This window comes from Aquila chrysaetos, chromosome 18, assembly GCF_900496995.4.
Source record: "Aquila chrysaetos chrysaetos chromosome 18, bAquChr1.4, whole genome shotgun sequence".
Taxonomy (NCBI): domain Eukaryota; kingdom Metazoa; phylum Chordata; class Aves; order Accipitriformes; family Accipitridae; genus Aquila; species Aquila chrysaetos.
Window position 1 is genome coordinate 2,332,848 of NC_044021.1, and position 23,084 is coordinate 2,355,931.

Sequence of the window (23,084 nt, forward strand, 5' to 3'; positions counted from 1 at the left end):
CTTCTACTTTACCACAAGTTGACACTTGTGCGGACCAGCTAGCTCCTCGTTTATTTTGCCAAAAATGCTCAAGCCAGAACTAAATATTCTCTAGGAAAGTCTTTTCCAGCCAAGGTTTCCAGCTCAGTAAGTCTCCTGAAGTCCCAAATCCCAATTAGCAGATTGTAGGATAGCCTATAGATTCCCACCTCACCTACTATAAGGAATCAGGCTTCATCCTTAGTTACCTACATCAGAAAGGGGAAACAGATTGCTGTTTATTTTATCATACCTGCTACATTTTCTCAAAACTGTTTTGTGCACTAAGTAAAAATTCAGGCTTTCTATGTAGAAAGGATCTGTATGAGGAATTGCAATTTGCTCCAGACTTGCTATTCTTGAAATGGGTGTATGTTTGCGCTGTTTAGACGCTCCAATTTCCTTTTCTTTTAGGGTCAGTCTTTCATACTTAGAGGAGTATACATTAAAGCCTGAGAGACTGAACAATTTTTATGTAAGGAAAATAAGCCAGGTATTTCCTTGCTGAATAAAAGATATACTGAAACACAGAGCTACAAAATGAGCACTCTCAAACACCTTCCACTTGGTTCTACCAATACAAGGGGCCTGGCCCATGTAAATTTGATGCAAAACATTCTTAGCAGGGCGTTAGTAGGACCTAGGAAGGTGAATCATTTACTTCTGGAGGTAAGCCTATATTGCCGAACATTTACATGCTCCGATACACTAGAAGTATGTTTCCCATGGCTTCCCCACCACCTTTGGAGAATCACCTCCCCCTTTACTTTACCCTTCATTTCAGATAAGGGTAAGAGGGAACTCTGAAAACTCTTGAGTGAAAAGGAGAGCTGCCTATCACGCATTGTGTCATGTAAAAGCAGGGAGGTACATCTGCAAGCCCTGCTCTGTCTCATCCAGACCAGGAATATGAACTTCAAACTTCTACCTCCTGGGTTAGAGAGTTGTGCCAGAGACCCACCAACACCACCAAGGGCCCTCCGGATTCTGAAAACCCAAGGCCACATCTCAGGACTGACCACAGCAGTGCTGCACAGCACTGCCTCCAGCCGCACTGTAGTCCCAGCAAGGCCTTCTACCCCGCCAGAAGTTTCTTTCTGAAGGTGACAACCCTTCCCAAAGAAGTTTCCAGACACATTCCCACCAAGATGTCCAACCTCCCGCACATGCCGGTTTACACTACTATTTGCTTACCTCGTTACACTGTTCGAGTGCCCGGTTGCTGTTCAGATTTACAGTAGACTAACTCTGTTAACACTGAGACAATCCTTGGAACAAAGTGAGATTAAATATATGGTGAAGACTCCTGCAGAAACATTTATCTTTTAACAGGCCGTGTTCCAAACTCTGTGTGCTAATCTCATAAGCAGTTTTACCAGAGCACAGAAATTTATCTAGAATTTATTTTACTTCTATCTATTTTCCTACAGAAAAAGAAAGATCTCTAGCTTGTATTTTGCAAATGGAGCATATTGGGGGTGTGGGGGTGTGTGGGGGGGGAGAAGATGAGTTTTGAAACTTGTAGTTCATACAAAATGTTCTGATCTAATTTATTTCCTTTCATAAGTGGAAAGAAAGCCAATTTAAAAGTTTAGAAGATAGACAGCACATCATCTTCTGCTTAGGAGGAAATTAAGGCCAGCAGAGGTAATGAAATGGAAAGTTGACTGTGAAAGCGCAGAACAGAGCAGAAACATCTCAGGGTATTACAGTTAAATCATGCAATACGTGGAAAACTCTGTCTGTATGCTGACCAATACCCAGACAGTCCTAAAGGTGAGAACCACTACAAGATAGCTGGTTTTAAATTATTATTTTTTCTTGTAAAGTTGCAACATGATTCTACTGCTAGTGGGTTCTTGGGGGTTGTTTTTTTGTTTTGTTTGTTTGTTCTTTTAGAACAAGAGCCCAATCATTATTTCAGTCTGCTCTATAATGAAGAATGAACCCTTTACAGTTTCATTCACCAAGTCACCCCATTTCTTCTGAATAAGTAGTTTAAAGGGTTCTGAAACACATATCTTGGGAAAGGGGATGCCATAAAGGAAAATTGTAAGTGTGGATCAATATAATTCAATGCAATATGAAAATGGACATTTGAACTCTGAAATTCATTTTGGTAGCCTAAATGGAGTGTATTCCACATAATTCTTGCTGTTAACTTGGCTTCTTGCCAGCTTCTTTGCAGAAGATGTGTGCATACCGGCGTGTAAATAAAAGCAGGTAAGAAGAGAAAGTCACAAAACAATGAAGGAAATGTGTTGACTCAACCCATCAAACCAGACACAGTGAGTCCATAAAGAAGCAAAACCACTGTTCCCACAAAACTTCATTGGCATGTACTGAACTGAAGGACGTGAAAATTATGTATTTTTCATCTATTATGCAGCAAGTGTGATTTATCAGCAGTGGTACATGTACATAGTTTCTTAGTAGGTTAAAACTCAAAAAATAAGTAATTTACACACATTTAGAGTAAAAATTGGAAGGCATACAGACTGACAAATGGATTCCAACATTTCCGTTTTTAGGGCTCACCAGTTCCCCTGAAGTCTAGGAATAGACAATCCTTAGATAATTTGTTGGTGCCAAGAGACAGATTAATCTTTTTAAAGTGAAAGTAGGCTGGAAAATATCACATATATTTCCAATACTTTAAAATACTCATGACTTCTCTCATTCACAGTTCATTAGCAACCAAAAGCAAGACAATAATTAGAAAATAAATATTGTAGTCTTTTCCTCCCTATGCCACTTTTTCATGTAAGAGATTATGGCATGAAACAGTTTATATCACAGCCCTACTGCACATTTCTCCTCCTCCTTTGACATGAAGTAAATGTAAAAGATTGCTCTGAAGAACCAATCTGTAAATTATCTTTGATATTCAACTTTTCCATTTTCCATATGCAATACTTAAGTTTCATTTCTGACCAGTGATAAGGGGCTTATTTCCTTTTGAAATAATAAAGCCTCAGACTCTCTGCCAGCATAGATGTATATAGTTTTTACTACCTGTTATATAAGCTCATATCAGCTAACAGTCTACCTGCATAAATTAAAAATTAGCCCCTACCACAAACTTGATAATAAATATCTTGATACTTTTTAAAAATAGCTTTTGTCCTAAACTTTAAGTTAATGAACGTTAAACTGCATTTTATGACAGCTGGATGATGCAGAACAGATGTTGAGCTAAAATTTCATTTGCCAAATGTCGGCTCAGAACACGTATGTAAAACTGGAGTATTAGTAATCCAAACTACATGGTAAAAACAATGGAAAAAATTGTCAACTACATCTGGGACTTCAGATGGAAATTCTGCCCGAACCAAAGATTCCAGAAAATAATGTTCAGTTTTAGGAGCTCTAATTGCTTATTAGGATGAGTACGTTCTCTTCTGGGTATCTATTTCTCATCTTGAGCTGACTGACATATAGCAAACGCTAATCAAAAGCCTGCAATTAGTCTGTGTTTGTCTTGCAGGTTTTCCTCTGCCAGTGAGCCTTTGTTTGGACCTCTGGTTGGACGAGTAGGCTCAGTGTCTGAAAATGATGCCTGCCATCCCCTTCCACGATTCATGTCAGTCACAAAAAACCCCAACCAAGCAGCCAACCAAAGCAGCAATACGTCTGCAAGGAAACTCAAAACTTAACAGTTGACAAAGTCCATCTGCTGACCAACATAATTTTTTTTTTTTCTTGCTGTGTAAGGTATAAATGATAACCCTTTGAGGAATACAATGCAACGTAACACAGCCATTGGAAGTTTTGTATTTGAGCCATGTCTTCCTTTTCCTAATTAAAGCCAGTACTTCTAATTATACCTCCCATGTGCTATCCTAAATAATTTCTGTCCTTCCGTAATATTTTTTCAAGCATCTGGAAAGTCTTCTGTCCTCTCCTTTCCACACATGTCATTTATCCACATTTTTGCAATCTATCCATAGAAATCACCATGTTAAAAGTCTCCTGATTGCTTTTGTTGCTTTTCTCCAAACTCCTTCCAATTTTTCAATGTCTTTCCAACAGCTGAATGATCAGCAACTGCTGGAGGCCACAGATAGTTTCACAAGCCAGTCTGCCTAGGTGGACTATAGCTTCTGGGGACTACAGCATAACATAAGCAGGTGTGCTTCTGACATTTCTTTATAAGAATTATTCAAACCAACAAGTCAAGGCAGCAATACTAAGCAAGAGACACCACGCACAGTCCGTGAATCAAATGAACGAGATGAAGAGTAATGCAAACCTCTTTTACAGAAGTTATTTTGTGCAAAAATCCAATCCATCTAACAGTAATTAGTAATAATATTTAATGATCCCCTCTAAAGAGTTTATGAAGTTCAATTTATACCTGGATGCCTGCTTGCTCCTATGTTACCTACCAAAATCAATACTCATGAATGCACAAATGGTATCAGAAGACAAGAAAGAACCAAAAAGCAAGCAAATGAAAAAATTTGCAAGAGAAAATCTTCTTTTACAAGCACATACCCTAAACATTAACTGACTAACAGTTGTGAAGTGATAGCAGATAACCTTTTCTTAAAAAGATATGATGTCTAGGACCTGTCGAGGTACTGGAAATATGTCTTTCCTGTCTACAGGGAATAGTGCCTTCAACATCATCATGCTTTTCTCCCAAGAACATTACATATAGATTACAGTCATTTCTCCTCTGGTTTAGTGCACTTCTAATATAATTTTCTTTAAGTTTGAACACAAGACCATTATAAAGCAAAGCTCTTTTTCCTCCACAGGCTTTTATATTCTGGAACACAAATATATCAAAATACCAAGGTTTCCGAAAGAGACTGTTTCCCTCTGGTTACCAATGTTTGCTCTGGGACAGGGGGAAGAAGGGGAGGAATTCAATTTATATTTTGTCAGATTTCTGGAGGAAAAGCTAAGGAAAAAAAAAGGTTGAAGACAGAAGTTTTCTCAACAAGTAAAAGTGCAATGGCAGAAGTAGCTGCAAGCAGTGATATTTCTGATGTAACATAAAATTTAGCTGCAGTTGTATTCCCAGTTTGAGAGACAGAGAGAACTGCTATAATGCTCAACTGGTAGAGAGATCACGTTGTGAATATTTGGGTTTTAATGGAGGGAAAGAAGTCTTTTCAAATTGTTGCTTAAACACCTCCAGCATTTTTGCTGGAGGCAAATTTTATCATTAAATTACACATAGCAAAAATAAATAAATAAGTCATACCATCTGCCATAGAAAAACCTTGTATAAATTAACACTTTCAACAAGTTTAAACTTAAGTTACAAAAGAGACTTGCTTTCTTTTCCATCAGAAAACTGAACAAAATCACCAAGTGCATTGAGGATTACAGTTAGCATTTCCATTGCTGTTATCATGGAAGTCAAATTATTTGCCAGAAAACCCTCTCTCTCTAATTCGTCTGCCTGCTCGGGGTATGTATGGCTATAAAGTTTCCTCCTTGCACCTTCCCTAGGTATACGAGGATGGTCGTGCCTTGCAGCAACATTAAAAGTTGTGCTATATATTTAAAAAGCATGCACAGTAACAACCATTTCTGCAAAGCTGTAACACATACATTCTTATTACCACATACTGGCATCGCAAGCCTGCACAATACACAATACAGCACAAGCCTGGTTACGTGTTGCTTCCACATTGCTCAGTCTCATTGCCCAATACCATGATATCTTTTCTACAGCTTTTATGAATATTAACTGCAGACAAACCAAGAACTGTAACAACTTCTGCTCAAGAAGCAACTTGAAAATTCAATCCACAACGGTCACAAAGCCAAAACAGTCATTCCACTCCTCCCATTTTCAGAGAGAATTACTTTTCATAAGCTTTTGAGGGGTGGCACTACTGAAAGCGGGCTAAACGCACACGTTCAAGACCACACCTATCATTTTGTTTCACAGAAGAGCTCATGAGAGCCTTCCAAGGTAAAGCATTAGGACAAAGCGGTTATGCATACAAAATCTTTCATGTACAATCACGGGGTTTTGTTGGTTTTTGTTTGGTATTTTTTTTTGTTTGTTTGTTTTTTTTTTTTGTTTTTTTTTTTTTTTTTTTTTTTTTAATATTCAACAGCAGAAACATTCAAAGCAAACCGCAATTACAAACCTCTGCACAAGCAAGAAATAGTAGACAATGAAGGTTTCACCCACCTGGGATCTTTCTGAATGCTATCAATGGAAGGTGACCTAGCCAAGGTCCCTTCAGGTGGGATGGCTGGCCCAGATTTGCTGTATGGTGATTCAACAGAAGGACAATACTGCAGCTGTCGGTAGGGGTCTGCGTAATTGGAGGCTGGGCCGGCCGCATAGCTGGCCCTCTGGAAGGTCGCTGTTGCGTTCTGTGTGCCGTGTTGACTGCCTGTGCGCTGTAAGGGTACGGAGTCGACACCAGGGGAAGATGGGGCTACGACAGGAAAGTAGGGACAAAGTAAAAAATTGAGGACCTGTTCACAGAAATGGTTAACCAGGTCTAGGCAGAGGAAAAAAAAAACAAAACAAAACACACACATATAAAACAGGGGTTCAAAAAGAATGAGAAAAAAACAAACAAACAACATTGTCATTTTCAAAACCATTGAAGTAAATAACTGTCAAACGAATTTCTAAATGACATGCCACTTCTGGACTAGAAGACCTTTACACCAGTTAGACTGTAGCAGTGCTTTTCGCTTGGGGTTTTAACTGCACTAACCTGAAATGAAAAAAGTGCAGAAAAAACATGGCAATAGTCAAGCTAAGATTCACAACCACCACCGAGTGAGGCTTTTGCAGTCCTTACAGGGGTGGAAGTCAGTCAGATCCACCAGTAGAAGGAGGGTCAAACCAGGCTGAAGAGTCCAAATTGAGATGGATGGCTCTATGGCAGAAGAAGCAGATAGCCATAGCCATCCCAAATTTGTAGTCCTGGTATCCATAAAGCAGGTAAAACCAGGCACCTGCTACTGAGAGTTGCTGCGTACGCTTTGTTAACTCATCTTCTGCATATTTCACCCTAAGTAAGACTTAGGGTGCTGCTAACTCAAGTCTGAAAAAGAGCTAAGCACAAGGTGATCACGTAGATGTCTTAATGCACGCCTGCAACGGCTGTGCTCACACTCCGCAGCTCAAGATTAATGCATTACCGGTTTTGAGCGGCTTAACCAATAGATTTAAACTGACTTAATGCTTTTGCGACTCAAAAATCTTATTAATCTCTCTTGTAGCCCATTATCTTTCTGTTGCAGCACCATGTACTGGAGATCCAGTCTGCTTTCTGATTCTTATTAAACATGCAATGTTTTTGAACCAAAGTCCAGTTAATGGCAAGTGGATTATCACTGTAAAGGTCAGAGGACCAATATCCACATGATCTTTGGCCTGGAAACAAATACAAATTAAATGCTGGCTCTGCTCCGAAGGAAATTCAGACTGTTTGAAGTGGCACGTGAACTCGTGGTGCCTCCCATTTCCCCCTGTCCCAAGACAACAAGAATACTTTCACCAACAGGAGTGGGCCCAGGTCCGGGACTATTTGTAGCTGCGTCAAACTCATATGCTAAATTGTAGGCAAAACCACATATTCAAGAGACAGGTTTTTCATAATAGATTTCCCAATCATTTTTCATTAACATGCATATAAAAAAAAATTTAATATATTATAGGTCCATGAAAGGGACTTTAAACATTTTATCTCAAAGTGTCAGCAAATGAAATACAGTGAGCTTTAAACACAATCACAGCAGTTTTGTCTGACCTAGTACTTGTCAAAGTTACAAAACCTGAAAACTTAAAATTTGTATCAAATCTTTGCCTTATTTTTAATTTTTTCTTATGGTTCTGAAATATATAATTTTACTGTAACAAGTATCTTCTTACAACTTTGTTACAAACATAGATAAGTGGGATCACCCTCTTATCTACTGCCCCATCCCCGGCAGTGTTGAAGGCCAGGTTGGATGGGGCTCTGAGCAACCTGGTCTGGTGGAAGGTGTCCCTGCCCATGGCAGGAGGGTTGGAGCGAGATGATCTTTAAGGGCCATTCCAACCCAAACCATTCTATGGTTCTATGATTATGTTAACTTACGTATATACCAACGTTTTACAAGTATTGCTTTTGTTTAATTGCCAGTAAACATTTCCTTAAGAAATGAGCAGTAAGACACATACAGAACTTTTCACAAAACTGCATCAGTTAAAATGCAATAACAGTATTAGCACATCGAAACATCCCATGCACAAATCATGCTAAATTCAGTGTTAGGAAGATACAAGGAAAACATCACATTTTAACAGAAAATACACACAGTTCAAAACCAAAATTTGGTGCCTTGTGAGAAAAAGAGTAAAAAAACAAGTTAGAGAAAACACTGGAAATATTTTCAAGTGAAAAAGCAAAAATGTAATTGTATACTGACATAGCATACTCTTATGTACTGTCACTCTGCAGAATATGCTGCTAGCTTTTGACACATTATATGGGAAATTGCAAAAAACCCTACAACACTAATACGGCTGAAAAAAAGAACTTCATTGTAATGTAGATTGCTTTGCAAAATATTCCACTGTATTTCCCTCCCCCTCCTTTACAAGCCAGTTCAATGGAAATAGTGGGGTTTTTTTAAATTATTCGAAAACTTTTTTTCTATCTTCTCCTTTGTCTTGTTATCAAAATAGGTATTTATATGAACTGAAACTAGCTGTCACCCTAACACTTACATGCTTTTTGAGTCACTCTGACTCATTTCTCAAATTATCTTCCTAGCAGACTGTTACTTCCTTTTGAATTTTATCACAATGAACACAGAAGTGCTATAGTCAGAATATAAGAATGAGATAAATCTATGACTTAGTTAAACATCCACAAATAAGCTTTTTTGGCTAGTGTTACCCAGGTCAATTAAAAGACAAACAATAAAACCCAAAGAACTAACACCTCAGAGTAACTTCTACATCTAACTTGACTACAGCCACCTTCATGGACTGTAAAATGGTTAAGCTTTAGCAGACATTTTTACATGAATAATTTCACGTAAAACTAAAGCAAAGCCATCTACTACCAATACATTACTCTTGCTTAAACAAATCCTTTTGGCAGCCACACTTACTGACTGAAGTGTGGTTCTTTAGGCTATGGCAAACTTTCCGGCTATCGAGATCTCCCTTCTCTTTAGCTATTAAAACAGCTGTAGTGATTATGTCCATTAAAATAAATAAATTCAGAAGTCCATTTGCCTCACCCAGCAACAGTAAATCTTCAGTGAGCACAGGGGCATCCAGAAGGCACACACTCGGAGTGGACCAGAAAGCGTTCACGTACCAGCTACATTTGCAGATGGTCACGCAACCTTTTCACGTGGTTTTAAATGGAAGACACCCCTTTCTCTAACTTCCACATTTGACTCTCCTCTCAAATCCAAGCCAGCTACACCTTGCCCAGAATCAGCTCAGCCTGGGTAAGACGCAACGCTGCTTTGACTAGGATCAGGGGTTTGCCTCAGCAAGGGAAGAGAGGGGTGGGAAGGAGTTTTAACAGAAGTGCTGTTTCTGGAGAAATGGGCTGCTGTCCCTTCTCCCAGCACCAGCCACCAGCCCAGCCTTCCTGGGGTCTGGCCTGGTTGAAGCAGAACCATGGCCAAGTCATGTTCTTGCCCTGGGTCTACGGCAGAACCTATTCTGCCTCTGCATAAAGGTAAAACCAGAAGTCATAACCAGACTGTGAAGAAGAAGGTCGAGTTTTGTGGACACCTTGACACCTCATTGATTTAACAAGAGGCTTGGAGGTCAAGGCGTCCACAAAACTAGACCTGCTTCTGGTCTTCAAAAGTCCCAAAACTGATAAGGAGATCAAGATTAAAATCAAAGAAACAAAGGGCCTCAAAAGCTTACTTACCCTGTATCTTGCTTTACCTAAGTGACCACCCATGAAAGCATTGTTTTTAATAGTGACTGCTGCCCCCACTTTTTAAAACCTACACGGAAATTCAGTGGGTGATGCCAGATAAGTAGGTCTGTGGAGTTCTGCTCTGCTCTTTGCAGTGGGCAGCCTACCTGCGGCTCCTTCCCGGGACTGCTCTGCCTTGCAGAGGCACGGGGAGCGGGCGACTGCCATCCAGCCGCCCCTTCCAAGCGCCCACTCCGCACGGACGAGGGGGGCTTGGAGGGACCGCAACCTGCGACCCTGAGGGGGCTCACACTGGCAGCAGGGTCACAGCACCCGCTCTCTGCTGCGGCGAGCTGATACCGAGCGGAGCAAATAACATGCTCAGTAGTAGGCCAATAAACCTCTATACGTTCATGAAATTTTAAACTTCAATGTAAGAACCATGCTTGAAGAGGAGAATTTTAATTTTGGGTTGAGGAAAGGGTTTCCTTGAGAATTTCCAAAGTGAACATTTCACACTGTGCAAACCAAGAACTATAGTCTCAGTGAAGAGATTTCGGTTTGTCACCTAAAGATTTAAGATCTTGTTTTAATTTGCAATATCATTAATACCTTAAAAATACCGTATCGTCTTCAACCCTTCACTATTGCAGCACCAAAAACACATCCCCAGGAAACGGAGCATCTGAGGTACCACACAGACATTTAGCATGTTCTTACAAACCTTTGCCAAAGAGAAAGAAAAACCCGTTAACTACAATGAAAACCCTCCAAAGACCTGATGCGTGCCCCGATTATGGTTCTCTTGATTGCAGAAATAGCATATAGAAAAGCCAGCCTTTATAATTTTCTATGGCTTTTGCATAGTATTAACAAAGATACAGCAACTTTTATATTACTGCTGAAAATTTAGGAGTACCACTAAATACGCTCACAGGCTCACAATGAGATATTCAACTTAAAAAGAAAATCTGAAAGTGATTTTCTATCTTTGTATCTTCTTTTTAAATCTGTGACATCTCTAGAAACAACTAACAAAACCCCAAAAGAAAGAACACATCAAGGTAGGCAGGGATACTACAGCACCATACCCAAGTTTCTTAGGGAGACCAAATTCACATAAAAACTGCTTAAAAGTTCAGACTTTCTAGGAGTCAGAGGGCATTTTGCCCAGTTAACATATATAGGATCAGATCTTCAGAAAGGATAAACTCATTTATGAGACTTATCTTGCTACACCTTCTTGCTGAAAATTACTCGGCTGATGCTGCTGTTTGATTTGTGGGTATTACCTTGTAAAATTTTCCTCTTATTATTCTATATTAGACATTCAGCTCCTGTGTTAACCTTCTCCTTGGGCCTTTCATGCAGATTTTACAATTCTTTACTTTTTTTTCTTCACTGATTTGCACCTGCAGTTGATTCTTACTGTCATGTGAAAAGTTGAAAATTGAATCCCAGTAAGATATCCCTTCAGTGCAAGGTGTGTCCACTATCCCTCCATGAGTTCATAAATGATACAAATGCAGTGCATTCTGTTGGTAGCAAATATATAGGAAGATTTATAGAAAAGATAATTTTCCCATCTAATACACCATAAAAATAACAGTGCATTCTCTGGCAATTAGAAAACAGGATTCATCAAGTTTGGGGGATACAAACACTTTTTATCTCTAAGTGTTAAGTGAGTGTTTTAGAGCATGCACCAGCTCTTTTGCAATAGAAGTTTAACAAAATAGATTATGATCAAGCTAAGAGCAAATCAGCAATCCAAAGTAAAGAGCAGAAGCAGTGAAGTTTAACACTGTTCAAGATGTATGATAATACATATATAATAATAGTAAATTTGCTTAGCAGTTACTTTTAGCAGCACTTTCACACATTGGAAGTGTAAGATTTTAGAGAAATATATGGTTGGGGGAACCTGAAAATATTTACCAAAATAAAAAAAAAAATTAAAAAAAAAAAAAAAGGAAAAAATGTTGGTATTAGCAACCACCTCCAAGGTATTTAAGATTTTATGAAGGCACTATCATATCCTCTGTTCAAAGTACAAATGCACACAGAATTTCATACTTTAAACATGCAAACTGAGAGCAGAACAAACAAAAAAACCACTAAAGGATTTCAACATACAAGGCTCCAATTCAGATTTAAAATACTCAGGACCTTACACAAATATCAACACCACAGAAGTCCTATGTAGCTTGGCAACTTTGCCTCAACTTCTCCTAGTTGAAACAGGAAAAACAGTCAAAACTACCGCAACTCTCTATTCCTCGTTTTTCATTTTCTCCCCCCTCACTTCTCCGCACACTTTATTTTGTCCTATTTAGCTGGAGCTTTGATTGCAAGATCAGCAACCTCCAAATTCTCAGCCAGAGAGAAATAAGAAGAACCTGTAAGCAAATCTTCCCTTGCGTCCTCACAGGACAGTCTCTTCTCCATCCAGCCAGCCTTTGCTCCAACACATCAACCTTTTGGGCTTCCAGGATTGCGTCGAACTCCTCACGGTCAACTGGAAAAGCCTCTTTTCACTCTATTAGCTCCATGTCCTCTCCCTCTCTCAGGGATTTCTAGTTATGCTTCAAAGACTCAGCTAGCCTTGTTCCCCCTAATTTTCTGCTGGCTCCAGCTTTCTCCAGATGCTCATATTTTGTGTATATCAGGGGAAATACAGCCTCCTTCCCTCCAGTCAGTTCCACCATGCTCAGCTCAGCGCCTTCAACAGCCGGGCATGGCAAATAGCCAGTCTCCCTTCTGTCCCAGGTATAGCTTTTTAAGGGAACATAACACGCCGTACAGGGCAAATGCAAGGAAACAAAAGAAATAGATACTCAACAGCATGGTACTTAGCAAAAAAGGTCTCTTTTCCACCCACAAACATGTCAGTCACGATTTCCTCAGGTACTGGTTGTACCTGGCTGTCACACCTACTTGTGTGTCTACACTCTGTTGCAAACACGTATTCAGTAATACTTTTATCATCAGGTGTTTCCATGACATGGTAAGACGGAAGCTTTTTGTCATGGCAACATCCCTGTTTCTTCCAGATGGCATCACAGGAGGTTTACGTTGTTCATACTACCCTATCCCATCTTCAAAACCAGGGGTAGCTGTTTAGCTGCTATGCTATTATTTCTATGGGAAATACTCAGCGCCTCTCTGAATTAGTTAACAGGTTCCTTCCCACTGCTGGCAGCTGCAGAGCACCAAGCCTAATGAAGATCATAAACATACTCAAAGTGATTGTACGCCCCAGTAATGAATTATTACCCATTCGCTATTTGATTCTTTCAAAAATCTTAAAATCATCTCCTGACCACCGCTGTATTTACACGCCACTGTTTTGTGGGAGAACAACTCCTTGCTTCACAGAAACCAAGGAAACATCACTCGTGCTCTGCATATTATCATGTTCAATAAATCCTCTTCCAATGCAAAACCTGACAATCTTTGAAGACTGAAGAACTGAAGTTGCTACTGCACTGATGTATCCTTTCATTTCGATTTTCTAAGAGCGTTCTTTAGATCTGACACTAATTGTTACAATAAGGCTGAACATTCCTTTGCTTAGAAACTGATGTTTTTCCGTAATGCAGAAGGAATTAATTGGTGAAAGAAAATACTTCTTCCTCAGTTTCTGAGCTATTCCTCTGTTTACGGAACAGCTGGTATCTGGTTACTTTGAAGGCTCTTTTTGTCTGTATTGTTCCACTTCAGTTTGCACATTCTCACATTGTCTGTGTCTTAGCTTCCTTTTCATGCTTATTTTTTGTTAGAAATACATACCTTTTTCTCCTTTTATTGAACAGTTCCATTGGGGGAAGATGTATAACTGCCATTATCTAGCCCTTAGCATATGGAATAATTTTCTTAATCACCAATTTAGACTTGACATTTCTTTACTAGTAATTATTTTATTTATGGGTTCAAGTACGTGATTAGCTGGTATCAATCTGCAATCACCTAGTTCCATTAGGGTCAGCAATGGAAGCAAATACATACCTTATGAATAGTCATCTATAAGGATTTTTGTAGCTCTAAAGCAAATTTTAATGAAGAAATAGGTAGATGAGTAATTCAGTGAGCAGCAACGGTGACAGTTTGTATCTTAGAAATTTGTATTCCAGTTCAATAGATATGGTGCCTGAGATGAATGAGTTCCAATCCAAGTTTATTTGCAGCTGTGTTTGATGCGCCTTCAGTGAAACCTGAAGTCAAAACTTCCACTAATATATGCAACTTCCATTCTCAGACTCAGCTTCTGGCATGTTTCAGTGACGCTGCTCTGCACAAGAAGAGTGGTGCATTCACATAATGTGATAATCGGATGCCAACTTTGGCTGCCAAAGGTGTTATGCCAAGATCTTTTCTCAGATTGTCTCTTGTCTCTCTGAGTTGCATCCCTCAATTTGGGGAGAACATGCAGTTTAATTCATTTGTTATGTGAGCCTTTAAACAGAGAAAGTAACCGTCAAGGCCCTTAAAAGCAACTGCCCTTCCAGAATTTGAGATGCTAAAATTCACCATGCTAGTTTTCTCACTGGAGTCAAAATTCAACCCTGAGCAATGGCACTATACAAAGACATACACATCACTTTCCTCCTCTTTGTAGTACTACATGGTTTCACATTGCGCGTGTGGGACGTAATGACCGTAACGATTATAAAACCTGATCACAGCAAAACCACACAGACCATACCACTGCGCACAGACTAGCCCTACTGCAACTAATTTTCTGGTTTCACTCCAAATTCACCTTCTCTTGAAATCCCTCTGTTAAAAGTTTCCTGTCCAGCTGGCCAACATAAAACAGAACACATTGAGGAAAGTCACAATTATTATTTAAAAAAATGTATAAATATTATGAGACAATAACAGATTAACAGCCTGCACTGCATCATGCTACAGCCATCAAGCACACGGATGTCTTCTCCTTCAGATTTTGACTTCTCCCTATTTAGTACACTATAATCCTAAGTAATAAAATGGCTACTAACTGGTATTTTTTAGAACACCTTACTGAGCTTCAGCTATTTTAATTAATAGTTTCCATTCTGGAGTAGAGAGTTATTTTACTATTAAGTTAACCACATTCATATGCCAGTGCCAGACCACGTGATATGTACACCTTAAACATGAACGTAACATCTGCAAATGATAGTTTGAAAGTTGCTGGACCCATTATAGTAAAAAATAACATCTTTGAATACTTGCTGTACTCGTAGAAACTCCAAACCTGCATGTAAACTGCTAAAATTATGATAGAGGAAGAGACTACCTCTAAAAGTAGACAGACTTATATATTTAAAAAAAAAAAAAAAAGATTACAGCTTAAGTTAAAAAAAAAATGAAAATAATGGGCTGGTGATTTTTAAAAGAGTGCCTTTAAATAAAATGCCGCAGAAAGAATGATCCTCTCACAAAAGCATTAGTTGTCTTGAAGGCATTACTGAGTAGTTACCTCAGGCACAGCATTGTGTTTTTGTTCAGCAAAGATTTACAAGAAGGAGATTTATGAAAGGTGTTTGAATTGCTTCTTATTTCATGAATGACAACCTTGGTTTTTTCTACACAACACTGAAGTAAATAAAAGAGAATGGACATAGTCCTGCATTAGTGAAGTCTAATGTGACCAGGCTTTAACCTGAGACTACACCTGTACAGTAAATAGATGATAAATACACAGGCAGTTCTGGCACAGAGCAGACACTGTATTTTCTTGAGAGTGGCAGATGAGATTTACAGGGTATGTACTTCCCTGACCAAGATTTTACAATCACACTTCTCCCTCGATAGGTGGCAAAAGTCAAAGGACATCCAAGAAGCATTCAGACAAGCTCTAAGCTGTCCTTCTATCAAAAAAGAAGAATTAGAAAATACACGGGACAAACCAGAAGCCTCTGGAGGTATCCTGTCCATGGACAGAGGAAGGAGGCTGCAGATACTGACCATCTTAAAAGGTTTCTATTCTGAGCAGTGGTGAAATCTGGGCTGCCTTCAGATGGGTACAACTCCTCTATGGAACCCAACCACGGGCTCAATACTTTGAAGCTACAAATATCTTAGAGTGGAGAAGCATTTCTCCAAGTAAGGGGGACATTGCTTACAGATTACAAAGGTGGTTCTGCAGGGTTTGCACCTCCTGCCACTTCCCTCCTTCTCACATTGCTCTTGTCCACCGCTTTACAGCGACCACTAGGTACCACTGAAGATGATAACAATGTCTGTTATTATACTCCTGCCGAAATTTTAACAGGAAGGGAATCAAAAAAAAAAAAAAAAAAATTTCTTCTTTCTCAGATAAGATGCCACTGTACCTGGAAAAAGAATCACCTAAACACACATATGCAATAATATAACACAGATAAGGCTATACCAGACACCCTGGATCCATTGAATGAAACGGGATTATGACTGCGCATTGCTTTGAGGTAATTTGTTATTCACTATGCAGACCACTAAGGTATTTTGTGCTCAATTTACTTTGTACTGAAGATTTGTTCCCTGCTTGTTTCCTATAATTCTGTCTCCCAAAGCAATGTTATCAAGTAGATGTCAGCTAGGAATACAGGGCTATTATCACAACATTACCAAACTAATAGAGATGCAGTGGTAGGAATAATTTTTCTTTTTAATTTCCCTGAAAACATTATGTCCTATAGCCGGAACTCCATGCTGTGTGATTTACCAGCATGATCCTCAATTAATCTGCAGCTGTGGCATCACAGTATGCCCCTGCACAGCATATCACCCTGTGACAAAACAAAAAACAAACCAAACCAACCTGTCCCCCAACCAGAAAAAACAAAAAAAAAACCCAAAAACCAAAACCAAAAAAAACCCCCCAAAAAACAACAACAAAACAACCTAAGCAAAAAGAAGCTATGTTTGGTATTTATAACCTAACTATTGCACTTTATAACTGAACAAAAACTAAATAAAGATTTGAGAAGCAGTGTAATGGACAAAGGCTTTAATCCAAATGGGGCAAGTCAAAGCTGATTTTTCTGTTACTCCTCCTTTCTGTCTGAAGTGACAACTTTGAAGCCAAATAAAGAAAAATATATTTGAAACCAAGGTTGCCTTTTTACTTTTAAATGAAGTATTTGTAATACAGGAACTAGCACATAACAGGTAGCTTTTTATTAATAGCTAGATGATGCTCTGAAACCGAAGTAAAACTATACCAACATGCTCATTGCTGCTCACTGTAAGAATCTGAAAATACCTAACTGCATGTATATGGGAAAATTTTTTTTTTTTCCTCTAACCTCCTTAAAATTCCTTTTAAGCATTAATCTGAAGCCTAGGGAATTACAAGCGATATATCTGGTTAACTAAACTCCAGTCCCATGCCGAGAAACAATACTAACACAACCTGAGAAAGGATGAGATAGTTGTGGGGCAACCAGGATATGAAGTGCCCTGCAGAACCTCTCCCTGGTGATGTGCCAAGGCTCAAACTCAACTTCAGCTCTGGGAGTCAGAGTCTATGTTTGCACGCCTTGCAGGTGTACAAAGCTGTGAACCAAGCCCTCTATATAGGATGCATCATGACATTAAAATTGGGAGTCCCACAAAGTCATTTCTACAACGTCTCATTTCAACATAAGAATGCTGTGTTAATTTGCTAAATTTTTTCAGCATGTTTAAGTCATAGACAACTTCAGTGATTTGACATAGCTAAAGAAAACAACTTACCAAGGGACCGCTTCCTATAAGGTATTGTAAATGACTATCAAAAAGATCTCTCAAAGTTAAAAAAAAAAAAAACCAACCAATTCTCATATTTGTTGAGATGTCATCTGAATACTGAATACCAAGGGCAAGGTCCTGCGCATGGGTCGGGGCAAGCCCAGGTATCAATACACGCTGGGGGATGAAGGTATCGAGAGCAGCCCGGCAGAGGAGGACTTGGGGGTACTGGTGGATGAAAAGCTGGACACGAGCCGGCAATGTGCGCTCGCAGCCCGGAAAGCCAACCCTATCCTGGGCCGAATCCCAAGCCGCGTGGCCAGCAGGTCGAGGGAGGGGATTCTGCCCCTCTGCTCTGCTCTGGTGAGACCCACCTGCAGTACTGTGTCCAGCTCTGGGGTCCTCAGCACGGGAGAGACATGGACCTGTTGGAGCGGGTCCAGAGGAGGGACACGAAGATGATCAGGGGGCTGGAGCCCCTCTCCTATGAGGAAAGGCTCCAGGTTGTTCAGCCTGGAGAAGAGAAGGCTCCGGGGAGACCTTATTGCGGTCTGCCAGTGCTTAAAGGGGGCTTGTAAGATGGGGACAGACTTTTTAAGTAGGGCCTGTTGCGATAGGACAAGGAGTAATGGTTTTAAACTAAAAGAAGATAGATTCAGACTAGATATAAGGAAGAAATATTTTATGATAAGGATGGTGAAACACTGGAACAGTTTGCCCGGAGAGGTGGTAGATGCCCCATCCCTGGAAACATTCCAGGTCAGATTGGACCGGGGTCTGAGCAACCTGATCCAGTTGAAGATGTCCCTGCTTATGGCAGGGGGGTCGGAGTAGGTGGTCTTTGGAGTTCCCCTTCCAACCCAAACTATTCTGTGATTCTATGGTACTGTTATAAACTGCTTCATAACCACTAAAAAAGAAAAACCTTAAAAGGCTAGAAGTTTAAGGTTAAAAACAGTTAAAAAACAGTTCATCTATAAAAGCAGATACCGAAAAACACTATCAGTTTGTGGTGCCACACAACTGCAATAAAGCAGGTTTAATTCTTGAAAGAAGAGTAAATCACTATAGGATACAGACGTCTAACTTTTTTCACATAGCCAATTTTTCAAGTATTAGAAAATTGCTTCACAATATGAAAAAGTCTTCACCTTGAAATAATGACTCCTAAAAATATCAAACATATCCAATACTTTATTACATATGAAAATAAATATTTACAGTCTTGTGAAGATGATGTACTTTTGCTCAATTCACCCATCCTTTGTAGCCTCGTGCTCCTTTTGTAACGGACAACAAAAGAGCTAAGAGACATGACAAAATGTTAAGAATCAAAGAAAGCCTAAGCTGGACCAACACAAAAACCACTCAGGAAATGAAGTGCTTGGGTAATTGGAAGCAGCATTAAGCAGCCCATGCAACACCCTTCTCCATCCTTGCTGCAAAAATTTCAACTGGGAAAAAAAATTGACTTGCACCTACCCAGCAGTTACTGTTCCCACAGCCCGCTGGCTCCCTCGGTGGCAAGGCAGAGCCGTCCGGCAGCGGGGCAGCACTCCCTCCCGGGGCAAGGCAAGGGTCTGCCGGCAGCAGAAGGCAGGCAGGGCACAGGCAAGGAGCTGGCAGCTGGTGCAGCTTTCCAGCAGCAGCTCCACAACGCCAGACTTCGGTCTACCGGGTCAACGGGATGGAAGTTCAAATGGGTTGAGCGTGCGGGTGCCTTTCCTACAGGGAGGGAGACCCCGGGGAGTGGGGGCAATCGGCATGTGAACCTGGCACTGAGAAGAGGAGGCGATCGGACACCGAAGAGCTGGGACTGCCCTGCTTCGCTTGTGCCACACAAACGAGGAGAGGAGGAGGAGGTCAGAGCCATTTGAGCACCCACAAGCAACAAAACTAGCAACCTCCCCTCCCTGCAAAAAAACAAACCCAAACAAACGAACAGTGCAATCAATTTTGTATGGGCTTTTCTTGTCTGGGGTGGCAGAAAAAGGGGGTTTTGCTTCTCCCTCTCCTGCTTCTCCTTTTAGGTCCTGAATAGAGACCTGATCCTCACCACAGGCACCTCATAAGATGGAACAAGGAGGCAGAAGAGAGAAACAGCGCAGCCGTGTTTTGAGAAAGCCACCAGCTCAGTGACAAGAGAAGGAATGCCAATTTTCCTTGTAAATCTTCCCCTCAGACACTGCTTAACCTCCAGGACAGCAAAAGCCCAGGCCAAGTGCAGCAGAGGCGAAGCAGCAAGCACCAGCATGGCCACCTGGGTCCCCTTCCCATCCCTGCATCACAGCACATCTGATCTCTGAAGGAGGACTGGACTCCAGGAGCAACGGCTGCCCCTACCCCACTGAAGCAAGACACACTTTTACAGGAGAAAGACAACATTACAATAACCAGGCACAGTTCTTGAAATAAGGCACCCCTTGGTGCAGACTCCTTTCCTTCAGCAAATGAAGAACCAGGCAGGAGCAGGAAGGCAGGCAGAGAAGAGGAGGACACTATCTATCCAGAAACACAACAGTAATTCTCACCTTCAGCACTTTTTCCCAAGCCACATCACAGGACAATGAGATACAGTTTTTCCCTGCCGCTGGTAAGTGCTCAAACAGAAACCGTGGCCAGGAGCAACGGTTAACTTCCCTCTGAAAACTCTTCCCTCCCTCTTCACTCTCCACGGCTCTCCTGACAGCTCTCTCCCTCTGCACAGAAACCCAGCCTGCAAAAAGCCACGTTTCTCGTTTGCACCTGCCATCACGAATTTCACAGGCCTCTTCTCTTCGATCAGCACTCTCCACCACGGCACCCAGGAGGCAGCACAGCCTGCGGCAGCACAGCTTTTGCTAACAGACAGCTCAGAGACGGCGATGCACTGGTGGAACCACCCAAGCATCAGTGGGAGGAACCTTGGGGAGACCTGGCCTGAAGAAGAGGAGGCCAACAGAGAAGCTGGAGGCCAGCCGGGCAACCGCCTGCACACGCAGGGACATCAGGCAGCTTCGGAGGTAGCAGGAGAAGTGCTGCAGGAGTGCCCCTGCCCCAGGCATGCTCCCCGATGGATAACCCATTGCAAAAGCATGCTTGGTAAACCCTTCAAGTCCTGCACTAAGCCACTCTTCAGAGGCAATGCAACCTTTGACTGCTTGTCTTTTCACTATTCAACCTCCTTTCAATAAATCTTCCATTTCAAGGTGCTATTTAATTTCAGCAGTATCAACCACAGACTCTACTCATCCTTTTCCTAACCCTTTCCCCCTCTCTCTGGGAAGCACAGGAGAGTCCTCACAGTGCCTTGCGTGCCCTGTCTTCATCAAGGAGGCACTTCAGCTCTGCACACCCAGCTCTCAAAACTAAAGCCAACTGGCTGCCTAAGCACACAACGCTGCCGGACTTCCCACGGTCGGGCTGCGTCACGAAGGGGCAGTGACCTTCAGGGGCCAGAAGCAGAGACTGTCCTCAGGCCGTGCATCCCTCGGCAAACCTCGAGCTTTCTTCAAGGCCGTCAAGGGTGCTCTGGTGCCAACGAGATGCGGACGTCCTTCCTTCGCAGAGCTGAGGAGGACAGGTTCGCTCCTCCGGTGTAACTGCTGGTTCATCCTTCCCCCTTGTGTGAGGTTAGGGACAAAGATACTCACTCGCAGTCCCCGAAACCAGTCAGTGCTCTTAAAGCGCGAGCACTCTACAGGTTTTGAGGTCTAAATGTCCACAGCTCACCAGTGGCACCAGTGCTTTTAAGCAGCAGCACTTACTTCATCTGATAAGCCCCAGTAGGGAGTTCAGAACAAGCACAGACCTCCCATTCACCACCCCTCCCTCCCAGACCACTGGGGACAGCACTCTTTCAAGGCTTTTAATAACTTTATCTGGAAATCACAACCTTTTTACAGAAGAGGGCTCATCTCTTTCACTGAGGGATCACAACGAAAGCAAGCGTCATTACGAGCTTCCAGACAGAGCGCTGGCAGCCTCCAGAGCGCGACAGCAACCAGTCCCGCAGACCGCACCGCCGCCGGAGCCGTGCTCGCCTGCTGCAGGTCAGCACCGACAGCCCAGAACCCGAGCCGCAAAGCCGCTTTCTCCTCAAGGCAGCTACGGAAATCCCAGGCTTGCAAAATAGTGACTTTTTGCCTGCTTGGACTTGTTTCATGTTTAACGTGAATTAAATGCCAGTAACTAAGGACTAAATCCCTAGTCCAAACTTCTAATTCTGCGAACAAGCGAACGATCGCCGATTCTGTGTCCCGCTCTGGCTGAAAGGCAAACCTTCCCCCATCTTAAGTAATAGCCCTCTTCAAATTCCAGCGGTGTCCGTGTAAACATCCCATCAAATAAGGTTATCTCTACTCTTATTAACTTAGGATTCAAATTAATAATGCAAGGCCTTTAGGTTTATAAGGAAAATAAGTAACGCACCTGCCTGGACAAATATTATTAGTGTTATTTAGTTGGGTTACAAAGACAAGTTGTAAGGTGCTATTCAGTAAGTAAATTAATTCATTATTTATATTATGTCGGATTACTCCCTCCAAGCACGTCTTTTGTGGATCCCCATTTCAAAAGGAGAATTTCATGTTTCTCGCTACTTTTAGTGCAAAAGTTTGGGCTGGTACTTTTTAATATGAGAGAAGGCATTACCCTTTGAAGGCCAAAAGGGATTGTTAAGTAATGGTTACCGACCAAAAAAGCCTATGCAGCTACTGCTGTCAAGTTTGAAGGATTATTTTTAGCTTAGACAGCATGACAGCAACACACCCGGTCATAATTTAAACCACAAAGTGATGAAGAATTCATCCTGCCCCTATCTAAAGTTATGCTAGTAAGGGAGATGTTCAGTAAGCTCCTACTATTTTGTACCTTCTGCAATATGTAGCCCTTACTGCAGAACTATCATCATGCACTTCATTCACGAGTGAAATAGAGCAAAATACAAAAGCTAAAAAAACAACAACAACAAAAAAACCCACCACCACCCAAAAAACACTGACTAAATAGAACAAAGTTAATTTAGTTTACCCCGTGGAGAAATTTTAGCTTATTGAATTCTGCTCACTGAATGTTGATTCACCTAGAGGATGAAAAACTCTGAGTGGGCTTTATCCTTAGTTGTGTAAACATTCCTGAATGTAATAAGTATTTAAGAGCTCACAAAAGAGAAAGATGTGATGTTTATATTAAAAAATAAAAAGTTTCCATTCTGTGAATCACTTAATCTTCCACATTAAGTGAAATTTTCAAATTCAGGAAGAATGTTCTCTTAAAAAAAAAAATAAAAACCACAAAATAGTTTGCAAGTATAACTACCGTAATTTTTTTTTTTCCTAATGGTCAACGTTAGCTGCAGAGAAAAAAAATTGCAGGTTTTGGACAAAGTCCTTAGACTAAGTTTGCCTTCCCTTTTTTTTTTCCCCCATCAGGTGGGGAAAACCATGCACCATCTTCATGATTAAAGGTACTGTGGTAATAGACAAAAGAATGTCAACTATTGTCTACAAAGGAGCA

The 23,084-nt window shown here is 41.1% G+C and overlaps 1 protein-coding gene across 7 annotated transcripts in view; it reads right to left on the reverse strand.

Moving 5' to 3' along the window:
• The window catches only part of CTNND2 (catenin delta 2), a 688,109-nt gene that overhangs the window by 249,546 nt on the left and 415,479 nt on the right, over window positions 1-23,084 (reverse strand). For 5 of the 7 annotated variants that reach the window (XM_030041721.1, XM_030041726.1, XM_030041723.1 and 2 more), the window contains one exon: window positions 6,179-6,497. In XM_030041721.1, coding sequence (XP_029897581.1) covers window positions 6,179-6,497 — 319 coding nt within the window. The remainder of the gene's footprint in view (window positions 1-6,178; window positions 6,498-23,084) is intronic. The other 2 variants (XM_030041725.1, XM_030041722.1) reach the window with 1 other exon arrangement.